The sequence below is a fragment of the Sporobolomyces koalae genome (genome assembly GCF_050403365.1).
Source record: "Sporobolomyces koalae JCM15063 DNA, S_koalae_JCM15063T_v1_ctg15, whole genome shotgun sequence".
Lineage (NCBI taxonomy): Eukaryota > Fungi > Basidiomycota > Microbotryomycetes > Sporidiobolales > Sporidiobolaceae > Sporobolomyces > Sporobolomyces koalae.
Genome location: NW_027481756.1, coordinates 248,561 through 262,353, shown reverse-complemented (window position 1 = coordinate 262,353; position 13,793 = coordinate 248,561). Strand labels below are relative to the sequence as shown.

General features: G+C 54.1%; 5 protein-coding genes across 5 annotated transcripts; 4 read left to right on the top strand and 1 right to left on the bottom strand.

The window, feature by feature from the left end:
* Positions 1-1,472: 1,472 nt before the first annotated feature.
* On the bottom strand, positions 1,473-3,138 carry JCM15063_004602 (aurora family serine/threonine-protein kinase; the record flags this gene model as incomplete). The annotated part of the gene is made up of 6 exons (XM_076678595.1): positions 1,473-1,568; positions 1,632-1,711; positions 1,783-2,086; positions 2,167-2,305; positions 2,374-2,930; positions 3,001-3,138. The coding sequence occupies 6 exons, from the start codon at positions 3,136-3,138 to the stop codon at positions 1,473-1,475; spliced, it is 1,314 nt and encodes a 437-aa protein (XP_076534339.1).
* A 103-nt stretch (positions 3,139-3,241) lies between these two features.
* On the top strand, positions 3,242-4,292 carry CYT2 (cytochrome c1 heme lyase CYT2; the record flags this gene model as incomplete). The annotated part of the gene is made up of 2 exons (XM_076678594.1): positions 3,242-3,867; positions 3,953-4,292. 2 exons carry the CDS (start codon positions 3,242-3,244, stop codon positions 4,290-4,292), a joined length of 966 nt encoding a protein of 321 aa, XP_076534338.1.
* Positions 4,293-8,119: 3,827 nt separating this feature from the next.
* On the top strand, positions 8,120-9,187 carry JCM15063_004600 (uncharacterized protein; the record flags this gene model as incomplete). The annotated part of the gene is made up of 1 exon (XM_076678593.1): positions 8,120-9,187. One exon carries the CDS (start codon positions 8,120-8,122, stop codon positions 9,185-9,187), a length of 1,068 nt encoding a protein of 355 aa, XP_076534337.1.
* Positions 9,188-9,397: 210 nt separating this feature from the next.
* Positions 9,398-11,611, top strand: JCM15063_004599 (HoxN/HupN/NixA family nickel/cobalt transporter; the record flags this gene model as incomplete). Its single annotated transcript, XM_076678592.1, has 13 exons — positions 9,398-9,656; positions 9,733-9,756; positions 9,818-9,914; positions 9,980-10,044; positions 10,106-10,141; positions 10,199-10,251; positions 10,311-10,493; positions 10,561-10,613; positions 10,677-11,049; positions 11,119-11,132; positions 11,199-11,257; positions 11,330-11,371; positions 11,439-11,611. The coding sequence occupies 13 exons, from the start codon at positions 9,398-9,400 to the stop codon at positions 11,609-11,611; spliced, it is 1,431 nt and encodes a 476-aa protein (XP_076534336.1).
* A 727-nt stretch (positions 11,612-12,338) lies between these two features.
* Positions 12,339-13,240, top strand: JCM15063_004598 (uncharacterized protein; the record flags this gene model as incomplete). Its single annotated transcript, XM_076678591.1, has 3 exons — positions 12,339-12,530; positions 12,605-12,847; positions 12,914-13,240. The coding sequence occupies 3 exons, from the start codon at positions 12,339-12,341 to the stop codon at positions 13,238-13,240; spliced, it is 762 nt and encodes a 253-aa protein (XP_076534335.1).
* Positions 13,241-13,793: the final 553 nt, after the last annotated feature.

Below are 13,793 nucleotides of genomic sequence, written 5' to 3'. Positions count from 1 at the left end.
CGATCTCGTGAGCTACTGTAAAGAGATGTGCCCCCAATACAAAGTGACAATACAGCTTGAATACAGCTAATACAGTAGAAAAGTATCTAAAACGATAGAACAGCCTAGGCATAATTAGCCACAACATCAATCACACCCAAACACATACATACATAGTCCTGTAGACCATTTACCTTCAACAGGTCATTTCAAAGCTCGAACTGGTGCGAACGACTTTGTAAAGTTATCGCGCAATTTTCACCTTGTACTCTTACAGAAGCGATACAACCGATATACTGGCGAACCTCGGCTGTCGAAGCAAGCTGTCGGAAAAAATGCAAATGGAAGTTGAAGCTTTGTGTGAGCGGGACACCGACTGTCGCGAGGGCAGTTCTCTTTTCCTTATCCTTCTTTCTCGGACTCCGGCTCTCATTCCCTTGACACGAGCCTCCTCCTTAGTCTGATCCCTTGAGTATCTTCTCTCTCACCGATTATAGCATTCGCATTCGCCACCATCGATGTTGTGCTCTTCCTTGCACTCGTCATCGTATGTCTCTTCTTTGCACTCGCCTTCAAGCCGTTCATCGTTCCACCTTGTCCATCGTCAACCTCCATTGCCAGAAGAGGCGAGTGCAAGGAAAATGGTGGCGACTCAGTGGGCGAAACAGCTTGACAATGGACTAGGGGGCACAATGAACGGCTTCGAGCTGAGTGCAAGAAAGAGAGATGCGATGGCGAGTGCAAGGAAGAGCACAGCATCGAGGGTGGGGAATGGGAATGCTATAACCGGCGAGTGTTTTCTGAGTTCATTCGATTCGCAAGCTAATTGGTCTCTGGCTAACAGATTGGTCCGGTTTCGCCAGCTTCATCTGGCACAATGGGCTTTGGGAATGGAGCAAGCCGCTCCCGCTCTTGTCCTTGCCGAGCCCATGAAATCCAGAGAACCGCCAGAGAAGGCGTTCACCATGCCCTGATCCGGCCTGCGAGCGAGCATTCGCACGTAAGGACCATCTCAAATCGCAAATCGAAATGGTTCACGAAGGGATCAAGGATTATAAGTGCCCAGAATGCAACAAGCTGTTCACGCGCAAGCCCGACTGCACTCGACACATCATTTCCGTTCATCACACTCGCACATCAAAATTCTCCAGAGTCTGGTTTGCGAAACCTTGCCCGCAGGCCGGACGAGGGCATGTGAAGAATATCTACTCTGACGGTTCCGGTGGATCAGTCGGTTCGTGAATCACACCTTTCTGAGCTCTAACTGTGTCGTAGTGACGAACGGAAATGATGTAAGACTTCGCGACACCTTCGGAATCAACTGAAAACCACTTGTTACATTACACATATGCGATCCATCGATCGAGAACTCGGACGAGCGACAAGAACAAACAAGAAGAAACAAAGGACGGCTGTGTAGTGATCATGCGGGAAGAAAGAACGAAGGGTTATACTGTACTGTAAGACTTGGAGACCCAAGGCTATGCATACTTTCAAGCAGAGCTGGTCCGTTTGATGTACTTTGTGATCCAGGGATGTTGCGCAACTTCTTTCAACGGTAACCGGTCTTGCGGGTTGTATTTCAGCAACTGGGGATTGAGAAAGTGCCTCAGTCACGGTGTGCTTCGAGTTTAATCCGAGAGAAGACTCACTTTGCGGATGAGGTCGGCAGCTTCAGGTGAGACCGTCGCCGGGATCGTGTAGTCGAGTTTGCAAATCTTCTTGTACGTGGCTGTCGAGAATCAAGAGTATGAGTCCGTGATTATGTCTTGCAAACAAGGGGTGCAAGGGAGAGGGACGGACCAGCATGACCGCTCAAGTCTTCGAAGGGAGGGCTTCCAACGAGGAACTCGTACGTCAAGACTCCGAGGGCCCACAGGTCGACCTTGTCGGTATGTTCCTTCGACTCGATCATCTCGGGAGGCAAGTAGTCCAACGTGCCGCACAACGTGTTGCGTCGGTTCGAAGGCGCGTGCACGGACCATCCGAAATCGCCAATCTTCAACTCGTTGTTGACCCCGATCAAGAGGTTTTCCGGTTTGATGTCGCGATGAATGACGTGTTTCGCGTGGAGGTAGATCAACGCGTCAGTCATCTGGGCAATGTACTGTCAAAGGAGGAATATGCCGCGTGAGAGAGAATCAGTTTCGACTCGGGGATCTGTGATCAAGGAGAACGAAGAGTTACTCGACTGCTCCGCTTCTCGCTGAATCGGTGTACACGCGACAGCTGCTTGTACAGTTCACCTTTGCCGGCAAACTCGAGGATCAAGAAGATGCGCTTCTCGTCGTGAAAGTAGCCGTGCAGCCTCAGAATGTTCTCGTGGCTAATCCGGGGAGTGTACGCGTCAGGGGAACCACTCTGGCTCGTAGAGGTACTCGGGGAGACTCTTACGCGAGGTGGGATTGAATCTCGATCTCTCTGCGCACTTGCTTCTCGACCTTGTTCTTGATAATCTCCTCCTTGAAGAGGCACTTCAGCGCGACGATGTACTTGGGTTCGGCCTTGGTTCGGGCCATGTACACTCGACCAAATTTGCCCTTGCCCAACGGTCTCCCAATCTCGAAATCGGACAACGAGAACCGACTCGTCGGGCGGTGCAACCCGACCGTCGACGAGTCGAGCGCAAGGAGTTGTGCGATCGGACCTTTCGTAGGAGGTTCGGCTCGGTTCTTCTCGTCCGTCTCGAATCCTCCATCGTACGTGCCAATGTCGGAGCTAGGAGGGGGAGGAGCGTTGACAGGAGAGGACGACGCGGGGAGAGGAGGCGCGCGGAGGGTCGAGGTGGAAGCGGTCGACGACGATGACGAGGTCGACACGAGTGGTGGACGCGCCTGAGACGATCCCTGGTACTTGGAAGCGAGGCCGGTCGTCGTGGTCGCTCCAGTCGTCGTCGCGAGCTTGAGGGAAGGGTGAATGTTGGATGATGTCGAGTGACGGATCGGGCCCAGCTGTTGCCATTCGCGCTCACCAGCCAGGTCAGCCACTACGCAGGTCATACATGTTCTGTCAGAGGCGCACCTTGGAGCCTGTGTTTGGTTGTTGTTTCGGACCGAGCGTCGACAAGCGGCTCGATTCCGTCGTAGCGAGCGAGAGCCGGTCGAGCTGGTTCTCGAGCGTGTTACTGCTGCTTGCCGTGTTGAGTATCCGCGATGCCATCTTGCCCAAGCCGAGGCGCGAGAGGCAGGAGCAGCTGAGCCAGTCGCGGCTCGAGAGTTTCCATCTTCTGACTCTCTCTCGCCCATACACTCACCCGGTCCAGATGTGGCCCTTTACCTCGACGAGCACCAACGCTCAACCAGCTCCTGCCAGTACTTCGGGATGTCCCGTCGATCACGACACTCGCCAACAGTGGCTCAAGGATCAACCTCCCGCGGCTGAGTCTGCCTCGACCATGCCGCGCCCTGACCTGCCACACCACCGTCTGTCCGAGGACCGAGAAGTATCGTCGATACCGCGGTGGCTCCCTGCTTCCTCTTCGCGGCAAGACGAATCTTCTTATGCGGCAGCCGCAGCCACTCCTCCCTCGGCCTGTCCCGCTCACGATCCCAACTTCAAGCCGACTCAAACTCAACCGACTGAGGAACCCGCATTGAATTCTGCCGAACGGGCCGCGATCGTGCCGTCCGAGTCGAACTGGGTGTACCCGTCTCCGTCTTCGTTCTACCGCGCGCTGTCCGCCAAAAACCGCAACCCGAACCCGCAAGACATGGACATTGTCGTGCCGATTCACAATGCCGTCAACGAGCGCGTGTGGCAGCAAGTCCTCGAGTGGGAACGCGCAGCTCTCGGACTCGAACCGGGACAAGACACTGGGGTCAAACTTGTCAGTTTCATGGGAAGACCGAAACAGATGAGTCCGAGAGCGAGGTGGAAGAGTCTCATTGGGTCAGTTTTTTTCTGTATTGTGAGACGTTCATTTTCTCATTTTTTTGCTCAAATCTTTTCGTTTTCTCCTGTCGCGATGGCTTAGGTACACGGCACCATTTGATCGACACGACTGGATCGTCGATCGACCACTCCCTGCAAAATCTTCCTCTGCCGCTCCTGATGCTCCCGAATCGATTCGAGTACGATACGTGATCGATTTCTACACGGGTCGAGGCGCAAATCTTCTCGCTCAAATCCCTCCTTCGGACTCGCCCTCTTCCACCACTTCGAGCACAACAGGACCGACGACACCAACAACACGAGAACCAGCGAAAGAAGACCTCAAGATGCCTCCGAACCTTGCATTCTTTATCGATTGCCGACCGGCTCTCGACGATTGGGAAGGAGTCAGGATGCGGTTCAACAAGTACTGGGGACTCTGAGATTGACTAGATACTCCTATCAGGGTATCCGAGAAGGAGAAAGGGAAGGAATTGTAGCCATACACTCGCATCGGAATCAAGCGCGCATCCCAACTCGAAGCTATTCCCTTCCAGCCGGTCGCTTGTACCGCTCTCTCGGTCTCGATATTGAGGTAGTACATTTGAGAAGTTCGATTGGCCGACTGCTCATTTTGTCGTAAAGCAGGAGACTCAAGCGCGCACAGACTCACAAACTCCGAAAAGCTCTCCGCCGGGGCCACTCCTCGGCGATTTGCGCCCAAACCTGCTAGCCGATCGGAAGGTAGATCTCATCGGAGTCCGGAGACATCAGCTGATGCACTGATCCCCTTTCTCGGGCAAGAGGAACGGGAACACGCGTCGCCCACTTTCTTTCTTCCGCTTTTTTTCCCTCCTCTCGGTTCCTCCATCTCGACTCGGGCTTTCACGATCATTCCAAGTCACCCTACGATCAGGTGTGACGATGCCAACCTCCAGTTCACACTCAACCTCCCAAGAGGTTTCAGGCTGGGATCTCGCGACGAACAAGACCACGTTCTGGCTCAAATACGTCGCCGGAGCGGTCTTGGCGCTCCTTCCCGCGATTGGACCCCCTGCGGTCTTTCAGGGATGGTTCTCGTCATCGGGATACCGCCTCAACAAGTTCGATTTCGGCCTTTTCTCTTTGTATGTTGATCCTTCCGCTATTGGGGTCCGGCTCCCTGCCCCTGCAAAGATGTGATGGATGCGTACTCCCCATCTTTTTCTCAACACTGGTTCTCTGGGAGTCAAAAAGTTCTGACGTTCGCTCGCACTATGACCTTGTTCTATCTGGGCGTGTTCTGCGTCTTCCCACTGTGGTTCCAGGACGATATCTACTGGTGGCGATACGATTCGCTCTCGCTTAGTAGCAAGATCCTCTACTTTGTGGGCCACATCCCGTTGGTCATCAGTTGAGTCGCAGTGCTTGCTTTCCTTCCTCGAGCTCCTTGCGCTTTCATTCCTTCGTGTTTGTTCTCCTGAAAGGGGAGACGAGCTGACTACGTGAACCCGATACGGCAGTTGCGGAAAGCTACCTCGCGCGGCGTGCTTTCTGGCCTAGAGGCCCCCGATCGACCCGACAACCGCCTGCCGGGCCGGGCCATGAACTGCAAGTACTGCATGGATGGCGTGCGGAACATGGTCCCTTCGTCAGTCCAGGTCATCGTTAAGATGCGTCCGCTTTGTCGATTTGGTGACAGCTCTTCTCAACCTTCGCTTTGCTTTCGACTACAGGAAAGCCGCGCGCGCGGGCCGGATGATCAGGTACCCTTGGTCCGGGATCCGGAACACTCGCATGGGACGACTTTCGCAAGCTCAGGTCAATCCTCGGCTCCATTGTCGATCACGCATCCAGAGCGGACTTTCGGAAACTCTGAATACTCATCTGGAGAGGATTCAGCCGCGGGTGGGTCGATTGTCAGAAGGCCTCCTGGGCTCGCCCAGGCGCATAGGCTGCATGAATCCTGGAGCCCAGTTTGACTTGCAGAGCGGGGACTAGAAGGGTGAGGTTCTGACCCAGGAGCAAGATGGTGTGAGTAAGAATGTCTCCAGGAGAAATTGAGACGGGAAGTAGCTATCTATGTACTTGCGGCTGGCCGTTATTCGAACGATAGACTTTTGCGGGCGGTCATGAGATGTTGCGGACTCGACGATTCACGTTCCGTTTCTCCTGAGAGAGTGAAATGCTCGATTTAGGAAAGTCTCAAGCTACAAAGTTGACAGAATCGAAGGGAGCGAGCGAGCTGACTACGACTACCGAGAGTAGCTTGGGCGAAACTGGACAGGGGTTGATGATGACATCCTTCCCCTCTCCTTGTCCACCGTCTGACTCGTCCTTCATCCACAACCTCGTGCACAACAGTACCGCCCTCATCGCCATTACGACGAAGAGCCAAGGAAGATTTCGAGGTGCCTCCGAACCTTGCATTCTCCATCGATTGCCGACAGGTTCGGATGACTGGGACGGAGTCAGGATGCGGTTCAACAAGTACTGGGGGCTCTGAGATCATTCAGATACTTTCATGAGGGTTATCCGTGATTAAGGGGGAAGGGAAAGGAATTGTAGCCATACACTCGCATCGGAATCAAGCGCGCATCCCAACTCGAAGCTGTTTCCTTTCAGCCGGCAACGATCGCTTGTACCGTTCTCTCAGTCTCAACATCGAGGCAGTACGCGAGGCTGGAATCGACGAGTCTTATTCTCGAACGTCAAGCCGGAGAATCGCGCACAAACTCATAAACTCCGAAAAGCTCGTCGCTGGGGCCATTTCTTCGCGGCCTGCGCCCAGACCTGCAATCGGGCAAATGGGAATGCGCGTCGCGCGCGCTCTCTCTCTCTTCCGCTTTAGCCACCGGTCCTCCATCTCGGCTCGGATCATCCCGCCCATTTCAGTCCATCAAACGATCAAGCGTGACAATGGCAACCTCCAGGCTAGAGTCAAGCCGGGATCTCGCGACAGACAAGACCGCCTTCTGGCTCAAATACGTCGCCGGAGCGGTGTTAGCGCTCGTCCCGCTGGTTGGACCCATTGCCATTATGCTCGCGGCCCCATGGTTCTCGTCACTCAGATACAGACTTGGCGGATACATCGTCATCTTCGTCATCGTTTTCGTGTATGTTGTTCCTCCAGTCGGCGCAGTTCACTGCCTTGCAAAGATGCGATGGCAGCGTACTCCCCGTCATGTTCTCCTCTCTGTTACCTGGGCATGAAGGCTCTGACGCTCGCTCGCAGTATGTTCTCGTTCTATCTGGTCCTATTTCTCCGCATCCCAGAGTGGCTAGGCAAATCTCCACAAGTTGAACATGCCTGGCGACGATTCGATTTGGCCTCGCGCATTTCCAAGATCCTGTTTTTCGGATTCCACCTCTTGTTTGTCATCAGTTGAGTCGCAGGCTTGCTTTCCTTTTCGCACTCCTTGCGCTCTTCCTGCTTCATGTTTGTTCACCGAAAGAGAAAACGAGCTGATCACGTGTGCTCGATACGGCAGTCGCGGAAGTCTACCTCGCAGAGTGTGCTTTCCGGCGCCGGCTGACCCGACAGACGGGCAGGGGTGGCCAAGGTTTTGTACTCAATCCAATGCCGCATGGAAGCCATCCGCAAAGCAGCAATCGGCCGCCCAATCCTCAAGCTTATGATCCCGTCAGTCGGCTAGATCGTCGAGATATGTCCACTCCGTCGATTCGGTTACAAGTGTTCTAACCTTGTCTTTGCTTTCGACTGCAGAACCGCAACTGGTCAGCAGAAACCCTGGTCCCTGGTCGGGAACATCGTCATCACAATTCGACCGGAGTGCCGGCTTCCTCGATTGGAGGTCGCTCCCCGCATAATCCTGTCACACAGCCACTACCGACTCATGGAAACAGAGAGGAATCACCGGGAGAGCAGTCATCCGGGAGCTCCTCGGGCATCGAAAGCCCACCTCCACTCCATCGCGCGCACACAGCACGTCCAAGTCGCGGAGCACGGAACTAGAAGGTTGAAGGTATGATTCATGAAAAAGATGGAGTGAGTGAAATGTTTCCGGGAGAAAGTGAGACGGGGAGTAGTACTTGCGGCTGGCCGTATCCATTACCAGACTTTCTGAGGCGGTCGTGTAATCTGTTGCAGCCTCTTCGATCTTGAACTGAACGTATGTTTAACACATTTTGATAGAGTCCACGGAGCGAGCGAGGTGAGTACAGTACGACCGCCGCGAGTCTAGCAAGGCGCCGGCAAGACTAGATCGATCGACAGGGGTGCTTGATGACAACCTTCTCCTCTCTGTTTCCACTGCCTGACAGGGCGTATATGGCAGTGGCCGGTCCCAGCACCAGATTCATATTCTCCTACAATGCCGACGACGAGGATGTACAAGCTCTCGCCGCTCTCGTACCTCCAGAACAGCTCCCCGCCACATTCGCATCCCGACGACACGGATTAGGCGCTACGAGATCGCTCGGACAGGACGACGAGTTTGTACCGTACGGTCCAACGACGTACAGAAAAGGACCGCTGCGGTTCGTGCCGGCACGAGAAGGCGGAGGTTTCCTGGGAGGCCACCATGACGAACATGCGATTCAGGCCAAAGTGGAGGGCAAGGGCAAGCTCAAGGCAGAAGATCAAGACTGTTTCATCGTCGAAGACGAGCCCGAGGTGCCATTTAAGAAGATCATGTTGTCCGGAAACGCCGTCAAAGGGTTGTACGCCCAGATCGTAGGAATCCGTCCTGATCGCGATCCCGCTGCGGGTCGACCTAATCGCCAGGTGGTGCCCGAGCAACTGCAAGAGGAGGGAAAACCAGAGCTCCCGCCAGAAGCCGACCTGGTGCTGTCTTCCGATCCTGAATCCGAATCGGAGCTGCCCAATGAAGCTACTCTCGACGACTTGGACGACGACATTATCATCATTGATCCAATTGTGAACTTACCAGGAGGCCGATCAGCTGGACAGGACCCGACGCCTGTGTCGCTCAGAAAACCGAAAAACCTCCAGCCGCGGTTGATACATGAACTGCTCAGTGACACCCAAGACGCTGCTCTCGTTCCTCCGACCTACTATGCCCTACCCGAAACGAATTTGGGCTATCGACTGCTCGCGAAACAGGGGTGGAAAGCAGGAGAGACTTTGGGTCCAGCAGGCAACCGAGGGCTCAAGGTGCCACTGCGAGCGGTCGAAAAGTTTGACAGGAAAGGGTTGGGCCGGGATTCAGATTCGAAGGAACGGGAGAAACTGACGCCGAAGGAACGGGAGCAAGAGAGAGCGAGACTCGCTCGCGAGGAGGTAGACGAGCGCGGGAAAGGGTCGAGAGGGATTGCGAAGAAGCAGAAACTCGAGAACGCTGAACGTAAGGCGTGGATCAGTTACATGAATCGCTAGTAGCCCACAGCGTTGACCCTGAATGCAATCAGATCTGCTCATTTCGAGACGACGGAGACTTGAGAGGGAACCGCTCTGGAGTCTGGGGCCGACGGCTTGCGCGCACAGCGGACAAAAAAAGTTTCGCCCGCACGCCAAGGTTGAATCAAGATTCCTTATCTCTCTCGACGATCCGGCTTCACCAGTCGACCTACGCGCAACCGTCCTACGATGGATCTCAATAATGCGCCTATCCTGCCACCGATCAGGGCGTCGCGCTTCAGACGGCTGCATCGACTTCTCCCCGCATTCCCGTACAAGCCAACGCTGTTTGGCCGTTCAGTCCTGTTACTCGCGGGAGAGCTCGCCGCGAACATGATTCTGTGGGTTGCCACAGTCGCAACGTTTGCGCCGCATCAGGACAAGCGCGGAGTGATCTCGCTCGCCTTGTTGGCTTGGACGTTTGGCCTGCGACATGGTCTGGATATGGGTCCGTACTTCTCTTTGACTCCGGCCACGTGAAAAATCAGCCTGACCTTGTCCCCACGTCGACTCGCTTGCGCTAGATCACATCGTTGCGATCGATAATGGCGAGTTTCGAGTCCTTGCTTCTCCCGATATGGCTTTGCAGCTTACCTCTGAGCTAAACAGTCACCCGGAACCTCGTATCGATGGGCAAGCTACCCGTAACGGTCGGATTGTTCTTCTCGCTCGGGCATTCGACCATCGTCGTCGCGATGACCATTGCGTGAGCCTTCTCTCTTTCGATCTGGGATAATGCACTCAATCGCTGATCCTGCTCACGCGGACTAGAATCATTGTTGCGGTCTCAGCCATTGACAAGCTACCGGATATTAGCGAGATCGGTGGCCTTATCGGTCAGTACGGTCGCTTCGACAAGGGAAACAAACTGAACGCTGAGGTTTTCTCGATTCACAGGCGTTTCCGTTTCAGCCTCGTTCCTCTTCGTACTAGGTACGGTTCTTGGCACTCATACTTCTGTCAGGAGCCTGATCAAGGATGTTTGAACAGCCGTCATCAACTCGATCGTACTATGGCAAACGCTACGAGTCGCGAAGCGACGGGTACGTTCCGGCAGCACCTTGAATCGCGCTCACATGCTAAGAAAGATGATCTCGCGCAGAAACAAGCGCGATCGGAATCAGTCGCATTCGATTCCGAAAAGGTTTCACTCCCTGACCTTGAGAAAACTGGCTCTGCAACGCCCGCCGAGCATAAAGGCAATATCGTCGAAGGGCTATCAGCGACAACATGTTTTGCTCGCATCGGCCGACCTATCTTCAGAGTAATTGACCGGCCATGGAAGGTGAGAAATTGATGTGCCGGCTTCTATGTATCAACCGCTATATAACTGACCCTCGAATTGTCAATAGATGTACCCTGTCGGCATTCTGTTCGGGATGGGATTCGACACGGCGTCTGAAATGTCAGTATCGGCTTGCTTCTGATCCATGACAAAGGTTCGCTGACCCGTGCTGAACGTGTTCAGTTCTCTCTTGGGCGTCTCGGCACTCGCCTCGGGACGTCATGATGTTTCTCCCGGACAGATCATCCTCCTCCCCTTGCTCTTCACGGCCGGCATGTCTGCTGTCGATTCGCTCGATTCCGTCTTCATGTTGTCAGCGTACACCGTCCCTGCTCGCTCTCACGCTCGGCAGCAAAATTCCGGCGCGAACGTACCTCACACGAATTGGTGGAAGAAGCGATTACCTGCTCTCTGGGAGAAGAAGCAAGACAGGTTACAAGTGTTGAACGACGAGAAGGAACTCCGGTTGATCATGGCTCAGGATCAGGACAAGCTACTGAGTATGAGCGTCGTCCTGACTGTCATCTCGATTGTCGTCGCTCTCTTGATTTCGATCGTAAGTTAATTATGCGTTCAGCCTCGTTCGTCTTTCCACGCGCGTGTCTGATCTCTGCTTGATTACCAGACCGAGTTCATGGGGTGCGCAAATGACACAGAACTCAATACTCTCGGATCAGCTCGAGTACTAACATTTACCTATTGCAGGCTAGCGCTTGAAGAATGCTCCTCGTGTGCAGACGCAGCAGAGAACGACTCAGGACTATGTATGCTGCAACCTCCCTTGCATACGCATTTGGATTGTTGCACATGTGCTGACTCACGCTTCTCGCATTCAGCTGGCCAGTGGTGGAGATTCTGGCAAGCAATTAATGACAATTGTAGGCCACGATCTTTGCTGATTGCTTACGCCTTTGGAGCTGATCATGATTTGTGCTGAACGTGTAGCTGGATATCTCGGAGCTGGCGTTGTCGGCATCTTCATCGTCATTTTTGGAGGATGGGCGATCACGACATGGTGGAAGAACCGGAAACGAGCTGCGACAGTCGTGCTTCAAGCAGCGCAGCAAGAACAGTCGCTCAAGCTCGCTGCGCCGGAAGAAGATGCCAAGCAGGAGTAGGACGACAAGACTGCATGAGATTTTTGGGTCTTTCGACATAGAATGGGTTTCGTTTGGGATGTGCTTTTCCTGGGTAGACCTGGCCTATAGATCCGAGCCGAGACCACTTTTGACATCGTGAATTTGACTGGGTCCTCACAGACGTCGGAAGGACAGCGATCCCTTGAGCGGCGAGGATCGTGCACTCAGACTTGTCCAGACTCGCTTCCTTTGTTTGCCCGCGTCCACTACCTCGAGTTACATTCGAAGTAATCAGCCTCCTCGCTAGGCTAAAAAGTGGGGAAGCGGTGTCAAGGAGTCGAGGGCAATGTCGTTCATTTCTGCAAGATGCGAGGAGCAGCAGAGTCTCGCATAACGAGTATCCGACCAGCGACGCGTATCTTGTTAATTAACTCGTATACGGACACGACTGGTCTGAGTGGGCGATCGTGTGAGGATCGAGATGTCAAATATTGCACGTGACCGCAGTCGGGGACGAAATACAGTTTCGCGCTCCACATCATCTGGGTCTCTCGCGTCTGGGCTGAATTCGCCGGCCTAGTCGAGTTACCTTCGATCACCACAGCTTATTCATCGCGCTCAGGAAGAATCGTCGACGAGTCATCCTCAAAGTTTCGGAATTCATCTTGATCAACATTATTTCGGCACTTTGTGGAACCACTTGTTCGACCTGACCGTGCCCAGCTTGTACGTCGCTCGGCATACTCGACCGAATCGCCCTTCTACCATGGCGCCAACACTCCGATGCGCCCTTGCCGAGATCTTCGCGACTCGTTCCGAGACTGCCACTCTGCTGGCCTCGACTACCCCGAATATCCTGCGACAGTCTCTTGCGGTCCGGCATCCCGACTATCAGTGGAGCAACCAGGAATGGGCATCTGCAAAGGGAGAAGTTTTGCTCGTTTGGGGCGAGATCCTCGTGAGTTGCTCGAGCTCTCGGGAAATGATCCTGCTGATGTCCTCGAGCTGACATCTGTGCGGCAATATGGATAGGAGGAACGAGCGAATGAGCTACCGAGCAGCTCTCAGCCTCAGATTATCGAGGAACCCGAATACTTGCGAACAGCCCCCAAGCAAAGAAAGGCGAGAAGCACAGACGCGGTCGTCCTGTCTTCTTCGTCAGCGTCAGAGGGAGAAGACAACAAACTGAGACCAGACCGCAAGAGACGCAAAACATTACCAGATTCAGCTGTGGCAACCACGGATCACAAGAGAAGAACGCCCAAGAACCTTGGCGTGAGCAACGCAGTCATCCTTTCCCGCGATGACCAATTCACTGAGTTGTGGTTCAACTCTATGCAGCAGAAGGTCAGAGCCCTCGATACCCAAGCTTCAGCCGCCGCAGCTTCCCTCGAGTCGCCTGCTCAAGGCGTTCTGATCATCGAGACAGACGAAGACGAGCCAGTACGAAGTAAAGGCGACAATAAATCAAAACGACCTCTACGCAAAAGCAAGAAAAAGGCGACCCTTGTTCAAAAGCCAACGAAGAAACCTGCAGAATCCAAGGCGAAACGCACGGCAGCAGCTGCTCGACCGAGCAAGGCTCAGGCGAAAGCGAAAGCGAAGGAGACGATATACAAGAGCTCGGAGTTTGTACATGAAAGCGATGACTCGAGCTACGAACGTTGAGCCACAGCCGCCAGTTATGGAAAAGGCCAAACCGAAAGCCAAGGAAAAGCGAAATCAGAGGTCGGCAATTTAGTCGAGGAGGCGGAACGGACGAAGACCAAGTCGGGAACTCCACAGCACGGAAGATCTGAGCGAAAGATCTGAAGGCGAAAGAGCCGATAGAAAGAGCCCGGTCTGCAGAATTGGGCACACCACCTCAAGCAGAATGCATCAGAAGATCAAGGCCAGCTTGAGGAGTTCTTTCTCACCTGTGTGGCTTTCGCGTATGGTGCTCATGTCGAAGCCGGCGCCCGACAGAACCTCCCCAAACTAGCCGGCATGAGGCAGATTTTCACTGCCTCGACAGGATCCGAGCGCACCTTCTTCGTCCAGGCTCGCGCTGTTCGACTTGAAGGTCTCATAGACGAGCTCAAGCTATGTGGTACAGGCGGCAGGTGCGTAAGCGAGGGAACAGCGCGCAAGTTTGGCAACAAGCGAGAATTTGCGAAAGAATATGAGGTGCCTCCACCACTCTTTCCAGTCATCTTTTACAATCAGCTCAGAACCGGTCATC